The following is a 13,095-nucleotide window of genomic DNA, read 5'->3' as shown; positions in this document are numbered from 1 at the left end:
ACACAACTCCTTTCCCTAGACTCTTCCAACTGGGAGCCCAACAGCCAACTTACATGTGCAGAGACTTTTGTGCCTTCACTACCTCTTCTTTTGAACTGTAGCGGACCAGAGCATTTCCGTGAGGGAGGTTCAGGTGGAATGTGATCAGTGGGCCGTGCTGCATGCACAGAGTGCGCAGAGTTGAGCCATCGATCTAGGAAACAGTGTGGCAACCACCAGTGAGAGGCATCACCGTGGGCCCTCCAGGAGGCCGTTCCAGGCTGCGCTGCTGCCCCTCCTCTCTTCCCTGAGGCTCTGTGCTCCTGGTACCACTCTTCATTGACACTCTGATGTAGCTCTGACCTTCCCCACCTCCACTGCTCTCAGTCATACTGCTCCGGCCTCTAGACTCCTGGACACTCCCCAGACCCCCAATTCCTTATGAAGCACTGCCCCTGCTGTGTGACTCCACGTCTTCTCTCTTCCCTGCCCTGAGGACAGCATCCATCAAGGTTATGCTTCCTGGGGGAGGAGGGCGGTGGGAGCTCAACACCCAGCCTCCAGAGGAGGGGACGGGCCAGGGGCTAAGAAAATGCTCTCAACTCGGGGACAGACCAGGGTTTCTCCACGTGCCAACAAGGACCACCTGCGTCAAATTCATCTGCAGGCCCTCATACAAATGCAGAGTCCCAGCTCCTAGCCCAGATCTACTGACTCAATCTCTGGGTGAGGCTTGGGAATCTGTATTTTTGTTTGGTTCCCAGGCACATTACAGCATGAACCACCAGATTCGACCACATCCTGCCTGAGACCACTCCTCTGCCAGGCCTCACTACCACTTAGCAGCCCTCCTCTCACACCCAGACCTGAACCTCTGTTCCCATGCTCCCTGGCGTAGCCACATAAACCAGTGTTATCTGATATCCTTACCTGAGGTGTAAGGTTTTTTAGAACAAGCCAATTTGTTATTCTCCCTGAGCTGCTCTCACCCCAGCTGGAACCTAAGCAAGGAAAAAAAGGACAAGTCAGTTTTCCAGGACTGAAAGAGTCCAACTATAGTTACTCAGCAGATCACTTGGCCTCTTGGCTTCCTTCACATCCTTGCACCTCTACACTAGAGGCTTTCTCCCTAGGCCCAGAATTTGAGTTCGCCCTAGCCATGGTGAGGCATTAACATCCACGGCAGGGGGCTCTGCCTCTGGGGAGAGTGAGCTCAGAATGGCTCCCAGCTCACCACACAGGAGGGCAGTGAGCCACAAAAGGCTGCATCTCTTTGAGATCTTCTCATTGATAGGAGCTAAAATCATCTCAAACGGTACCATCTGGGGAAGACTTCAGTAAGGTCTGGTCACTCTGCATGTGTGTCCTTTAGGGCATGAAGCTTTAAGGGGATTCCAGAGCTTGCAATCGCACAGACGCTCCTTGTTTTCACCTGGGTTACCGCAGGGGCTCCCCATCTGGTCTCTACTCTGGATGAGTACAGCCCTCATCCCCGACCCCATCTATAACCCAAGGCACCTCACAAATGCTTCAGGTGCTGTGTTCCATGACACAGCTCAGGCCTATCCACCTCTCATGGAATCCTCCCCACGCCCTGCAATCCTCTCCTCATTCTAACGGGTGCCTTTGTGCTTTCTCAGGTGTCTGGGCCTTGGCAGAGTCTGCCCCTCGGATTGCTTGGCTTACTCCTACAGGTTTGCTGATTCCACTCAACTGCACCAAGCCTCCCTGGGGTGGGCTCCTGGGCCATGTTCACTAGCACGCCTCGCTGTGTGCTGCCAGTCTCTTAGCTGGCATCCAGACAGACGTCTGTGGCCTGCAAAGACCACTCACACCACACCAATTACGTTAACTTACATTCAGTAGCTTGGCATGTACTTTAGTGTTCTTTTCCTATAATTAACCCCCACCCAAAGGAAAAGCTGCAAGTTTTCCTACAGCCAGTCACCTGTCTAAAGATCAGAAATTACACATTTAATCAGAAAATATCAATGAGGTTTTATTACTCATTTTCAGCTTGAAGATGGGAACGTTTGCTAGTTTGCAGGCAAGGCAGAGTGAAGGATAAGACTGTATTTACCGGGGAAACTGCTAGGCTCATCTGGGGCCTATGTATATGTATGGTGTGGGGATGGCACAGGCAGGAAATGATGCCAGTACAAATCCAATGTTAGTCATTTATAGAATGAGGAGAGGCAGAGGAACCAGTCTGCCGGGGCCTTCTGGCTTATGCCTGTTGGCTGCGTATGGTTAGTCAACAGCACCCTCTTTCACTCTCAGATGTCCCCGTTTAATACAGGCCAAGCTACTCCCCTACACTTCAAGGCCCAGATAACCTGTTCCCATGTTCCCAGACTTGCCCAATACTGGCTTCTGCTCCATGTTATGTGTTTTTTTTCTGCCACGAGCAGGAAGTTACTACACATTTTAAGATGTAGTCTTGAGGAACTTCTGAGACAATGGAGCTTCCCAATGCATTAATGTTACTGCGGCCTGTTGTTTACCTTTGGGTGGATCATTTGTTTACTGAAGTTCTCATTCCCCCTGACGGAGGTGAGGCAATAGTTTACTGTTCACGTCTCTGTTAAACTCGACTGTTGGCACTGGTTAGCGTTTCACAAATAAACCACAGAAAACCACCTTAGGTACTGCATCTTACCTGGGGTATATCTGGCGTCAGAATTTCCCCATCCTCCACCTACACGAAGGGGAGAATTATCCCACGTAGACAAGGGTGGCTTCTGACCAGTCAGTCCCGGAGGTGGACGGGACGGAGCAGTGATGTTTTTAGGTGGCAAAGGGACCTTCCACAGCTCATGAGCCAGAGAGGTGTTTGTAACTGAACCAGGAGACCATGTCAATTTGGAATCACTATTTCTGGCTACTCAAAGGGGGAAAAAAATGAAGAGGGGAGGAATAATGTTTAAGAAATGAGGAAATTTAAATAATGACATCCATTCTCCCACAAAAAGCAAATCTAACAAACAAAAGAAACTATTAAAACCCCCAAATCAACTAAACTGCCAAAAAAGAAAATCAGCCCAAAGGAAACTGCCTTCCATCCCTCCAAACACTCAAGCCATTGATCTGTTATTAACAGCTGTAAAGACCTATGAAATTCTCAGGCCAGTGTCTAAAACTGTACTCGAACTGAAATGGAAAACAATCTGAATTGCTCTAAAATTGGAATTGTGAACTTCTTACTAACCATAATTGAGTCACTCAAGAAAGTCAGGTAGGCCATTTAATTGAATTTTAGAACTCTGTTGTTTACTCAAGGAAAAAAGGACTGCAAAAGAGCCCCAACTTGGGAGCTGCCAAAGGAGATCTTCACAGGGTGCCTGCCTGTCTGCGCTGAGTATTGGCTTGCTGGGCACCTGGCATGCGCTGTCTGTGGTCCTGACACAGTCTACTGAGGACAGACTGGGTAAGTAATTTGCCTATGGGTCTAATGTAGAGCCAGGATTCAAAACTAAGCCTGTAGGGCAGAAAAAAAAAAAAAAACAAAAAAAAAGAAAAGAAAGAAAAAGGAAGGGAGGAAGAAAGGAAAGGAAGGAAAGAGAGAGACAGAGAAAGGAAGGAAGGAAGGAAGGAAGAAAAAGACAGCAGGCCCAGATCCTGACACATACTGCCTTGCAGCAATGGAGACATGAGTAGGTATGCAGGGACCAGGTATACAGTAAACTACATCAACTATCATGCTAAAAGCCTGAGAGGGACAGCAAGGAGTGGAACCATTCCTATCTTCCATCACTATCAACTCTTTTTCTTACTTCACTTACAAAGTGCGTGTGCATCAGGTCAGTGCTACTCAGGGTATGGCTGGAAGAACACCACAACACAGTTTCATACTAATCTGCTGCAGGATGAGTCCAGAAATTCAGAGTGCGCATGTGTAGACAGACAGCAACCTGACATTCCTGTAACTCTAAAGTGTGCCATTATTTTCCTAGCAATTCAGAATTCATGTTTACTGTATTTTACAAAAGTATCAGTCTATGAGGATGGGCAATTTTTTTTTTTTAAAGATCCTTCGCTGCAGATAGTCTGAGAACTAGTTTGGATTAAATTACATTTAATTATAGAGCTGCTGTGGCTCTGAGATGAGTGAAAGCTGTTCAGTAAAAACTGATTTCAGTAGATGACCGCTGGGTACAGTAAGTTTAAAAAGGAACAAGTGATGTTAAAAATAATTTCCCAGGCTCACAAACATAATCTCCTAACTCCCTGACAAGACTGGACAAAAGAAGAGGGCATTAAACAACAGCCACGGCTCTGGCTGTGACCAACCCTCCCTTCCTGAGCGAAGGCGAGGCCCACCTGAAGTGCTTTGTGCTGTACTGCTGAGGGGAACGTTGTAGTTGGAGGCACGAATGGATGACCAGGCACTAGTTGAAGGCAGCGTGGTGTTCAAGGATGAGGATGACCCTGTGTCAGGGAAGAGTCCAATCAGCCACCAGAGCAAGGGACGTGGAGGTTAAGAAAAAGCAAAAGCTTCCAGAGAAACCGAAGCCTAACAGTATGCCACGAGAAAGGAAACAGGCCCACTCAGGGTAAGATGGTGCCAGAGACATCTTCCTTCTTGCCTTCAAAAAAGCATGCTGAGCGATCTTGCCAACTGTCTCTGCCTTGGCTCAGCACAGGCATTTTCCTCTGATTTTGTCCTCACTGGCTGTGAGGATGTGCTCTAGCAATGAGGTCCAGCCACCATGACAGCACTCGGCTCTGCTTCCCAGCACTGGGTCTAAAAGGAGGTTCGAGTCTTGGTGCTCCTAACTCGCCCCTGAGCTCCAGTGACTTCTTACTGGCTATCCTGCTCTCCAAGGCACCCCATTACAGACACTACCAGTGAACAGGCCCTTCAGTCTTCTCCATTATGCAATATATTCAGGCTCCCAAACCTGGTGTCCCATTTTCAAAACCCCCTTGACCATTACCAGTTGAACTCTAGACCCCGACTACCATCTGGATTACTACACCAGTTCCCTGACTAGTCTCCCAATCCAATCCACTCTGCTCACCACAGCCAGATGACCCCATCTTAAAGATTCTCCCACTCAAAGCCTTCAATGCTCTATTTCCTTTAACATCAAATCCAAACTCTCCTGACTTTCAGAGACATCGGATTCTTCCATTAACTCCCACACCATGAGAATTTATGCTTGGCTTAGTGTCCCCCAGAGGGGACAGAGCTGTCTGTGAAACTCAGCCACTTCACAATGCTGAGGACTCTTCTCCGCTGGTGCAGAGACACTTGTTACCTCTGTAAATTACATGTCTAATGCAACATGGTGGCTGCTTCACATTTGCTTTATAAACTGTGTAAAGGGATAGACGGTATTTCAAAAAGACAGGAAATATTTTTTAATATTTAAAAAATTCATTTCATTAACACTCTTCTGGTACAAAATCATGGATGAAACACATGTAAATGCCTTGAGGTGAAAAGTAACCCTGTGGCAGGTAATAGGATGGTTTTATTTACTAACCAATTAAAAAGCACATCTGGACTGCAGGGATCCTTAAACTGGTCTTATTCTTACTCTCTGAAAGACAGCCTAATTTGCTCTTCCTGGTGAAAGTCCTTCAATATTCAGAGTACATAAGTGTATAAATGTCTGTTATAAGAAACACCTATTTTAAAAATAACTATCATCTTGTAACTCAGTATAAAGTTAGTAACAACCTTCATTTGTTGTTTTTTTCATTCCGTTAATACAACTACTGGAAAGCAAAGGTTTGCTGGTCCTTTGTGTTAGTTAACTTATTAAATTAATATACATATTTGCCATACTAAGGGATGATAAAATCCTCATCATTTAAAAAGTAGCCAAATTAAAGAGCCACCTATGGGAACAGAGAGAATTCTGTCTGCCATTCTTCTTCTTCTTCATCTTCTTTCTTTTTTAAAGAGACAGGGTCCCACACTGTGTTGCCCAGGCTAGTCTCAAGCTCCTGGGCTCAAGTGACCCTCCTGCCTCAGTCTCCCAGAGTAGCTGGGTACTACATGAGCCATTCTTAAACTGTGTTGTTAAGTGTCACTCAGAAATTGATTTGCACCTCCTACGTACCACTGTTCCTGTCCCTGAGGTGGTCAACTTCCCGCACAGTATTAACTGAAAGATTGTTTATGACACTGCCAGGAGTGACGTAAGGGTCAGTTTCAGGGTCAATGTTTGGATAACCTTTCCATGGCTCACCAGGACGAAATTCTGGAAATGGAAATTTAAAATTAGTTCAAAGCTTAATCATCATTTTAAAAGCCATTAATAAATATCCAAAACCTTTATTCCTAAATCCTATGCAACTCTCAAATACTTTCCAATTTATACTAACACTCTTAAGAGGATGGTTTAGTAATAAAATTAGTATCATAGAAGCTATTCTTTACAAATAACTTGCAAGTTTTTAAAACTGAAATCATCTCTCTGCATGTGAATATACACACCCACACATGTTATACACATATATATGTGTGTGTGTAAAAAATCATATATATATGTATGCATGTTTGAGACAGAGTCTTGCTCTATCACCCAGGCTGGAGTGCAGTGGTGCAATCATAACTCACTGCAGCTTTGAACTCCTGGATTCAAGTGATCTCCCACCTCAGCCTCCCAAAGTGCTGGGATTACAGGCATAAGCCACCGTGCTTGGCTGTGATTCATGTATTTTTTATTTATTTATTTATTTTTTTGAGACAAAGTCTCGCTCTGTCCCCCAAGATGGAATGCAGTGGCGTTATCCTGGCTCACTGCAAGCTCCACCTCCTGGGTTCACGCTATTCTCCTGCCTCAGCCTCCTGAGTAGCTGGGACTACAGGTGCACGCCGCCACACCTGGCTAATTTTTTTTTGTATTTTTAGTAGAGATGGTGTTTCACCGTGTTAGCCAGGATGGTCTTGATCTACTGAGACCTCGTGACCTGCCCGCCGCAGCCTCCCAAAGTGCTGGGATTACAGGCGTGAGCCACTGCACCCGGCCAGATTCATGTATTTTTAAACAGTTAACATTTAAAAGTGCTTTAAGCTTTAAGACAAATCACAAAGCTACTGCAACTCAGGTAGGAGAAAGCAGGCCACAGAAGCACTTCTGGTAACTCCATGTATGAATGAAAATACTGCAAGTTACTCCCTGACACAATTTAAGAGAAGCAGTGAATGAAAGTTTTGGTTGCTGTTGTTTTTTTTTGAGATGGAGTGTTGCTCAGTCGCCCAGGCTGGAGTGCAGTGGCACAATCTCAGCTCACTGCAAGCCCCGTCTCCCAGATTCACGCCATTCTCCTGTCTCAGCCTCCCGAGTAGCTGGAACTACAGGCGCCTGCCACCATGCCTGGCTAATTTTTTGTAGTTTTAGTACAGACGGGGTTTCACCGTGTTAGCCAGGATGGTCTTGATCTCCTGACCTCGTGATCCTTGCCTCGGCCTCCCAAAGTGCTGGGATTACTGGCATGAGCCCCTGTGCCCGGCCTAAAGTTTTTAATATAATTCTACATGCTGGTCAATGGGACTCACTTCTACCTCTGCTGCTTGAGCATAAAGGTATAGATAACAGGCTGACACACTCACTTGCCCAAGACTTCATGCTTAACTTTTCCTCTATCACTTCTGCATTCCTTCTCATCCACACACATCACTCTAAGCACGCCGATCTGGGCTACATCAATATTAAGTCCAGATGTAACAAAACCTTAATGGAAACACAGTCTCATGAAAGAAAGTGTCAGAAAAAATTTTACCTGGTGGCCAATTAACACTGCTAGAGCCGTTAGGCGATTTGGCACGTGGCCAGCCATCTCCTATTGAACCTGGAGGACTGGCTGGTGAAGTACTGCTGTTCATAAAGTCATAGGGAACAAATGGAGACTCTTCCAGCCTGAAACCACTTGAAATAGCACCTAACAAGGGAAGAATAATAGAGCAATGTGAGCAGAGTACACACAGGTTTACTTCTTATAGCTTCTCAAATGTAACACGAACACTTTCCATTAGATCTGTGGGCTCTAGGCTGTGTTCTCTAGAGTAATTCTTTTATATTGAGATTCTAACATCTCATTTGAAGAATGTCTGAAAATGACCATTGTGAATTTCAAGTTTATGAGGGGCATAAATATCATTAAGTGACCAGAATATGAGCACAAACTTATTTCCAAATCATTAAAACAGTTGTATGGTGGAGGGCTCTGATAACTCAGGGGTTCTTTTCAGGCAACAAAAATGTTTAAAAATGGATTGTGGTGATGGCTACACAACACCGTGAATATACTAAAAGCCACTGAATTATAAGTAAATTATATCTCAATAAACTGTTAAAAAAGAAAGAATGGGGCCAGGTGTGGTGGCTCGTGCCTGTAATCCCAGCACTTTGGGAGACCGAGGCGGGCGGATCACGAGGTCAAGAGATTGAGACCACTCCGGCTAACATGATGAAACCCTGTCTCTACTAAAAATACAAAAATTAGTTGGGCGTGGTGGCAAGTGCCTGTAATCCCAGCTACAGCTACTCAGGAGGCTGAGGCAGGAGAATCACTTGAACCCGGGAGGCAGAGGCTGCAGTCAGGTGAGATCATGCCACTGCACTCTAGCCTGGGAACAGGGCAAGACTCCATCTCAAAAGAAAAAAAAAAAAGAATGACTTGTTTTCTAGCTTCGATCATTTCATGGGCGTAGGTACAACCCACTGACACTAGAAGGACTGAGTCTGGAAGGGAAAACCAAGTCTCCTCCATTCATGTTGAGTTTGAGGTGGATGTAAATAGAACCTGGCTCGCAACTCCAGCTGGCCCCCACTATGAACATCCGTAACACACAGCCGGGCCCTACATGCCACTCCAGCCCCGATTCTTGCCTCTGGCTTCAAGTCACAGTGTGCTAGCATGCACATGGGTAACCCAGGGATGATGGAGCTGGTTAACGACAGGGCCTCGCACCTCTCACTGGTGGGCACTGACCTATCCCTGACTCAGCGCGTCTCCACAGCTTCCATTTCCCCTTTGGCTCTGGCGTCCTCAATCTTGTCACTCTGATCTGTGTCAACTATGTATCTGTTCTATAAGCGGAATTAAAGCCACTTGGGAGTGAAATGGGACATAAATGAAGTAATGGCTGTACAGGATACATGAGGCAAGCACAACTGCCACATTTCAAGTGATTAATTCTTACACCTGAGATGATAAACGTAATTATGTATTTTTTTCTAGTAAGAACAATTTCTACTTATGAAAACCTCATTTAATCAAAGGCAAATAGATATAACGAGACAGCAAGGGTGCAATTTTATTTCATTAATCAACACAAGAGGAACATCAGGAAAATGAAATGTAAAACCTATGTGATAGGTTCAGTTTAAGTAAACGCAACTAAATGTACAGTGGAGAAATGTATTTGTCTTGGAGGTAGGGCATCTGACGAGATAGTGATAAAGGCAGTAACGGCAATGATGGCTATGATCTGCTGACCACTGATGTGTCTAACTCTGTTCCAGCGCCTAAGTGCCTGAGATGCATCGTCTCATTCATCCTTAAAACATCCCAAGAGGGGCACCATAAAAAAGAATGAAATCATGTCTTTTGCAGCAAAATGGATGGAGTTGGGAGCCATTACCCTATGTGAACTAAAGAGAAAAAAAAATATTGTATGTTCCCACTTTTAAGTAGGAGCTAACCAATGGATACCCAAAGATGGAAATTATTAATAGACACTCGGGATTCCAAAAGTGGGGAGGGTGGCAAGGGTTGAAAAACTACTTATCAAGTAAAATGTTCACTATTTGGGTAATGGGCTCACTGGAAGCCCAATCTCCACCAGCATGCAATATACCTGTGTAAAAACATGAACATGCACTCCCTGAATCTAAAATAAAACTAGGCCGGGCACGGTGGCTCACATCTGCAATTCCAGCACTTTGGGAGGCTGAGGCAGGGGATCACTTGAGGTCCGGAGTTTGAGACCAGCTTGGGCAACATGGCAAAACCCCATCTCTAGTAAAAATACAAAAAACTAGCCAGGCGTGGTGGTGCACGCTTGTAATCCCAGATGCTTGGGAGGCTGAGGTGGAGGGGGATCACCTGAGTACGGGAGGTCAAGGCGGCAGTGACCTGAGACTGTGCCACTGCACTCCGGCCTCGGCAACTGGGGTGAGATCCTGTCTCAAAAAAAAAAAAAAAAAAAAAAAAAGCCTAAGAGGTAGTATTAATTCCATTTGGCAGATGAGGGACCTGAAGTTCAGAAAGGTTAAGTTACTTGCCAAGTAGCTAATTACAATCACGTGTCAATTAACAGGGCTACATTTGGAGAAACTAGGCGATTTCATTTTTGTGTGAACATCAGAGTGCCCTTATACAAACCTAGATGGTAGAGCCCATTACACAGCAAAGCCCTGTGGCCTCACCTACTGCTCCTAGGCTACATGTGTGTTAGAACAATTTCTACTTATGAAAACTTCATTTTCTACTTATGAACACTCATTATCTACTTATGAAGACTTCCTAGTGTTAACACACTAGGCTACTGCTCCTAGTGTGTTACTGTACTGAGTAATGTAAGCAACCGTAACAGAAGGGTGTATCTAAACATAGCTAAACAGGAAAGGAACAATAAAAATATGGTATTACAAGCTCAATGGACCCACTGTTGGATACATGGCCTATTGTTTACTGCAACATTGCCATTAAGTGGTGCACAACTGAAAAAATAGCAGAGTCAATTAGTAGCAGAGCTAAGTCTCAAACCTAGGATTCATATTTATTTTGCCATTTCCCCATTGTCTCAACTCCCTGTTCTCACTCTTCAGGTCAGAAAAATTCCCAGCTGGGCCTGGTGGCTCACGCCTATAATCTCAGCACTTTGGCAGGCCGAGGCAGGCAGATCACCTGAGTTCAGGAGTTCGAGACCAGCCTGGCGAACATGGTAAACCCTGTCTCTACTAAAATTACAAAAATTAGCCGGGTGTGGTGACACACACCTGTAATCCCAGCTATACTCAGGAGGCTGAGGCATGAGCACCACTTGAACCCCGGAGACGAGGGTTGCAGTGAGTAGAGACTGCATCACTGAACTCCAGCCTGGGTGACCGAGTGAGACTCTGTCAAAAAAAAAAAAAAAAAAAAAAAAAAAAGATCCCAAAGTGATATTCCTCTGAATGATGGCAAACCAACTTAGAATCAAAGGTCTGTTTGGTTTACGGGCTAATGGTTCCTTCTATTATATGACAATTTTAATTTCTGAAAATCATTAGTCCACTGTGTACAATCTAGAAATCTGACCCTAAAGTTTAGTTAATAAACTTTCAAAGTATAATTCAACAGAAAAAAAAAGGGAATGTCACAAAAATATCATTTAAATAGCAATCATAGATTTGAGGCTGCTTAAGCTAGAATCACCAAGCCCTGTCAATTCCACTTCCTCCACAGCTCCTGGATAATGACTACACTAGATCTACTCCAATTATCCACACTGCACCTAGAGGCATCATTCAAAAGTGCACATCTGATCATGTCATCTCCTGGCTTAATTCTCTCCAACACACAAAAGACAATGTTCAAACTCTTCAATAGTTTCAATAGTTTACAATAGTCTTCAATAGTTTACAATAGTCCAGCCTTGCCCCAGCTCTCATGGTTTCCCCTCCCTTCACCCCTGCCTGCCTAACTTCTGTTTATCTTTCATATCTCAGCTTCAGAGATCACAAGCCTCCGAGAAGCCTTGCCCAACTGCCTCCAACCAAGGCTAAAATAAAAAATCTCCTCCTATACATGTCACCAAATTCATCTGGGTGCTGAGGTGAAGGGATTTTATAAACTGCCTGGAAGTCACAGAATCTCAGGGCCATAGGGTATCTCAGACATCCAGTTTAACCCTTCTGTAATGCAGAATTTCCTAGTCAAATGTGCTTGCCTCCACTTCCCTTAACAAATCAGGCTTTTCTTACTGTAGGTGTGCAGCGAAGGGTTAGTGTGGCAGACTGGACTGCACATTTCAAAGTGTGCCAGGACTGTCGCTTGTTCAGCTCCTGTGTTTCTCCAAGCTCATGGACTACTCTGCTAGTTAAGAGTGCCTCTGCATGCCTTACACCTAGGACACTCTAATGATATGATTTACGGTGAACACCTGTTCTTTTCTGCCTGAGACTCGGGTCCATCCTGTATTTGTCTGACCTCCGAGGGGTCTGTCTGGAGGGGGCTGGAGACAGACTAGCTGATCAGTTATGCAAGTGTTTCAGGCTTACACTGCTGAATGAAAGAATGAGTTAAGTGAGTTATCAAGCTTTTCTGCTTTTAATTTCTGAAACTCTCTTCAGTGCACTCCCTCTCATGTCCACCGACCTTTCTCTCTCTTACCTAGACTACTTTAAGTCTGAACGGCCTCTAGGCACCCATCACTTTCATACTTAAAATCATTCATGGCACGAAAGTTTTCCATGATTTGCACCACACCTACCATTCCATCTTCATCTACCTCCTTTCTGTCATTTTCATCTTCACCCCCAGATATGCCCAGATACAGAATTCACCCGGCAGTCCTCTTTGAACCCTGCATGTGCTATTCTCTCTTGGTTGCTCTTCCTGTTTGTTTGGTAAACTTACTCTTCTCAAGGTAAGTCTTTCTCACCTTTCCAGACCCACCACACCTGCAGTTATTCCTGACTCAATGCTCCTAAGGAACTCTATATTATTAAACTATTATAAATATTAATTTTGATATTACCTATTGCATTGTACTAAAGCTGCTGATATACTTTCTTTTTTTTTTGAGACGGAGTCTTGCTCTGTCACCCAGGCTGGAGTGCTGTGGCCGGATCTCAGCTCACTGCAAGCTCCGCCTCCCGGGTTCACGCCATTCTCCTGTCTCAGCCTCCCGAGTAGCTGGGACTACAGGCGCCGCCACGTCGCCCGGCTAGTTTTTTGTAGTTTTTAGTAGAGACGGGGTTTCACCGTGTTAGCCAGGATGGTCTCGATCTCCTGACCTCGTGATCCGCCCGTCTCGGCCTCCCAAAGTGCTGGGATTACAGGCTTGAGCCACCGCGCCCGGCGCTGATATACTTTCATTCACAACGAACAATTCCAGGGCAAGGATTTTTACATACATACATACATACATATGTACGTATGTGTCTATGT

The 13,095-nt window shown here is 45.0% G+C and overlaps 1 protein-coding gene across 10 annotated transcripts in view; it reads right to left on the bottom strand.

Moving 5' to 3' along the window:
* TNRC6A (trinucleotide repeat containing adaptor 6A) overlaps positions 1-13,095 on the bottom strand; it is a 101,496-nt gene that overhangs the window by 3,178 nt on the left and 85,223 nt on the right. For all 10 annotated transcript variants that reach the window (XM_030925138.1, XM_030925129.1, XM_030925132.1 and 7 more), the window contains 6 exons: positions 7,717-7,875; positions 6,051-6,191; positions 4,300-4,407; positions 2,639-2,860; positions 910-980; positions 54-193 (listed from right to left, as the gene is read on the bottom strand). In XM_030925138.1, coding sequence (XP_030780998.1) covers positions 54-193; positions 910-980; positions 2,639-2,860; positions 4,300-4,407; positions 6,051-6,191; positions 7,717-7,875 — 841 coding nt within the window. The remainder of the gene's footprint in view (positions 1-53; positions 194-909; positions 981-2,638; positions 2,861-4,299; positions 4,408-6,050; positions 6,192-7,716; positions 7,876-13,095) is intronic.

The sequence above is a fragment of the Rhinopithecus roxellana genome, chromosome 20 (assembly GCF_007565055.1).
Source record: "Rhinopithecus roxellana isolate Shanxi Qingling chromosome 20, ASM756505v1, whole genome shotgun sequence".
NCBI lineage: Eukaryota > Metazoa > Chordata > Mammalia > Primates > Cercopithecidae > Rhinopithecus > Rhinopithecus roxellana.
Note: the sequence above shows the minus strand (reverse complement) of the source record. Positions and strands in the feature narration are given on the sequence as shown.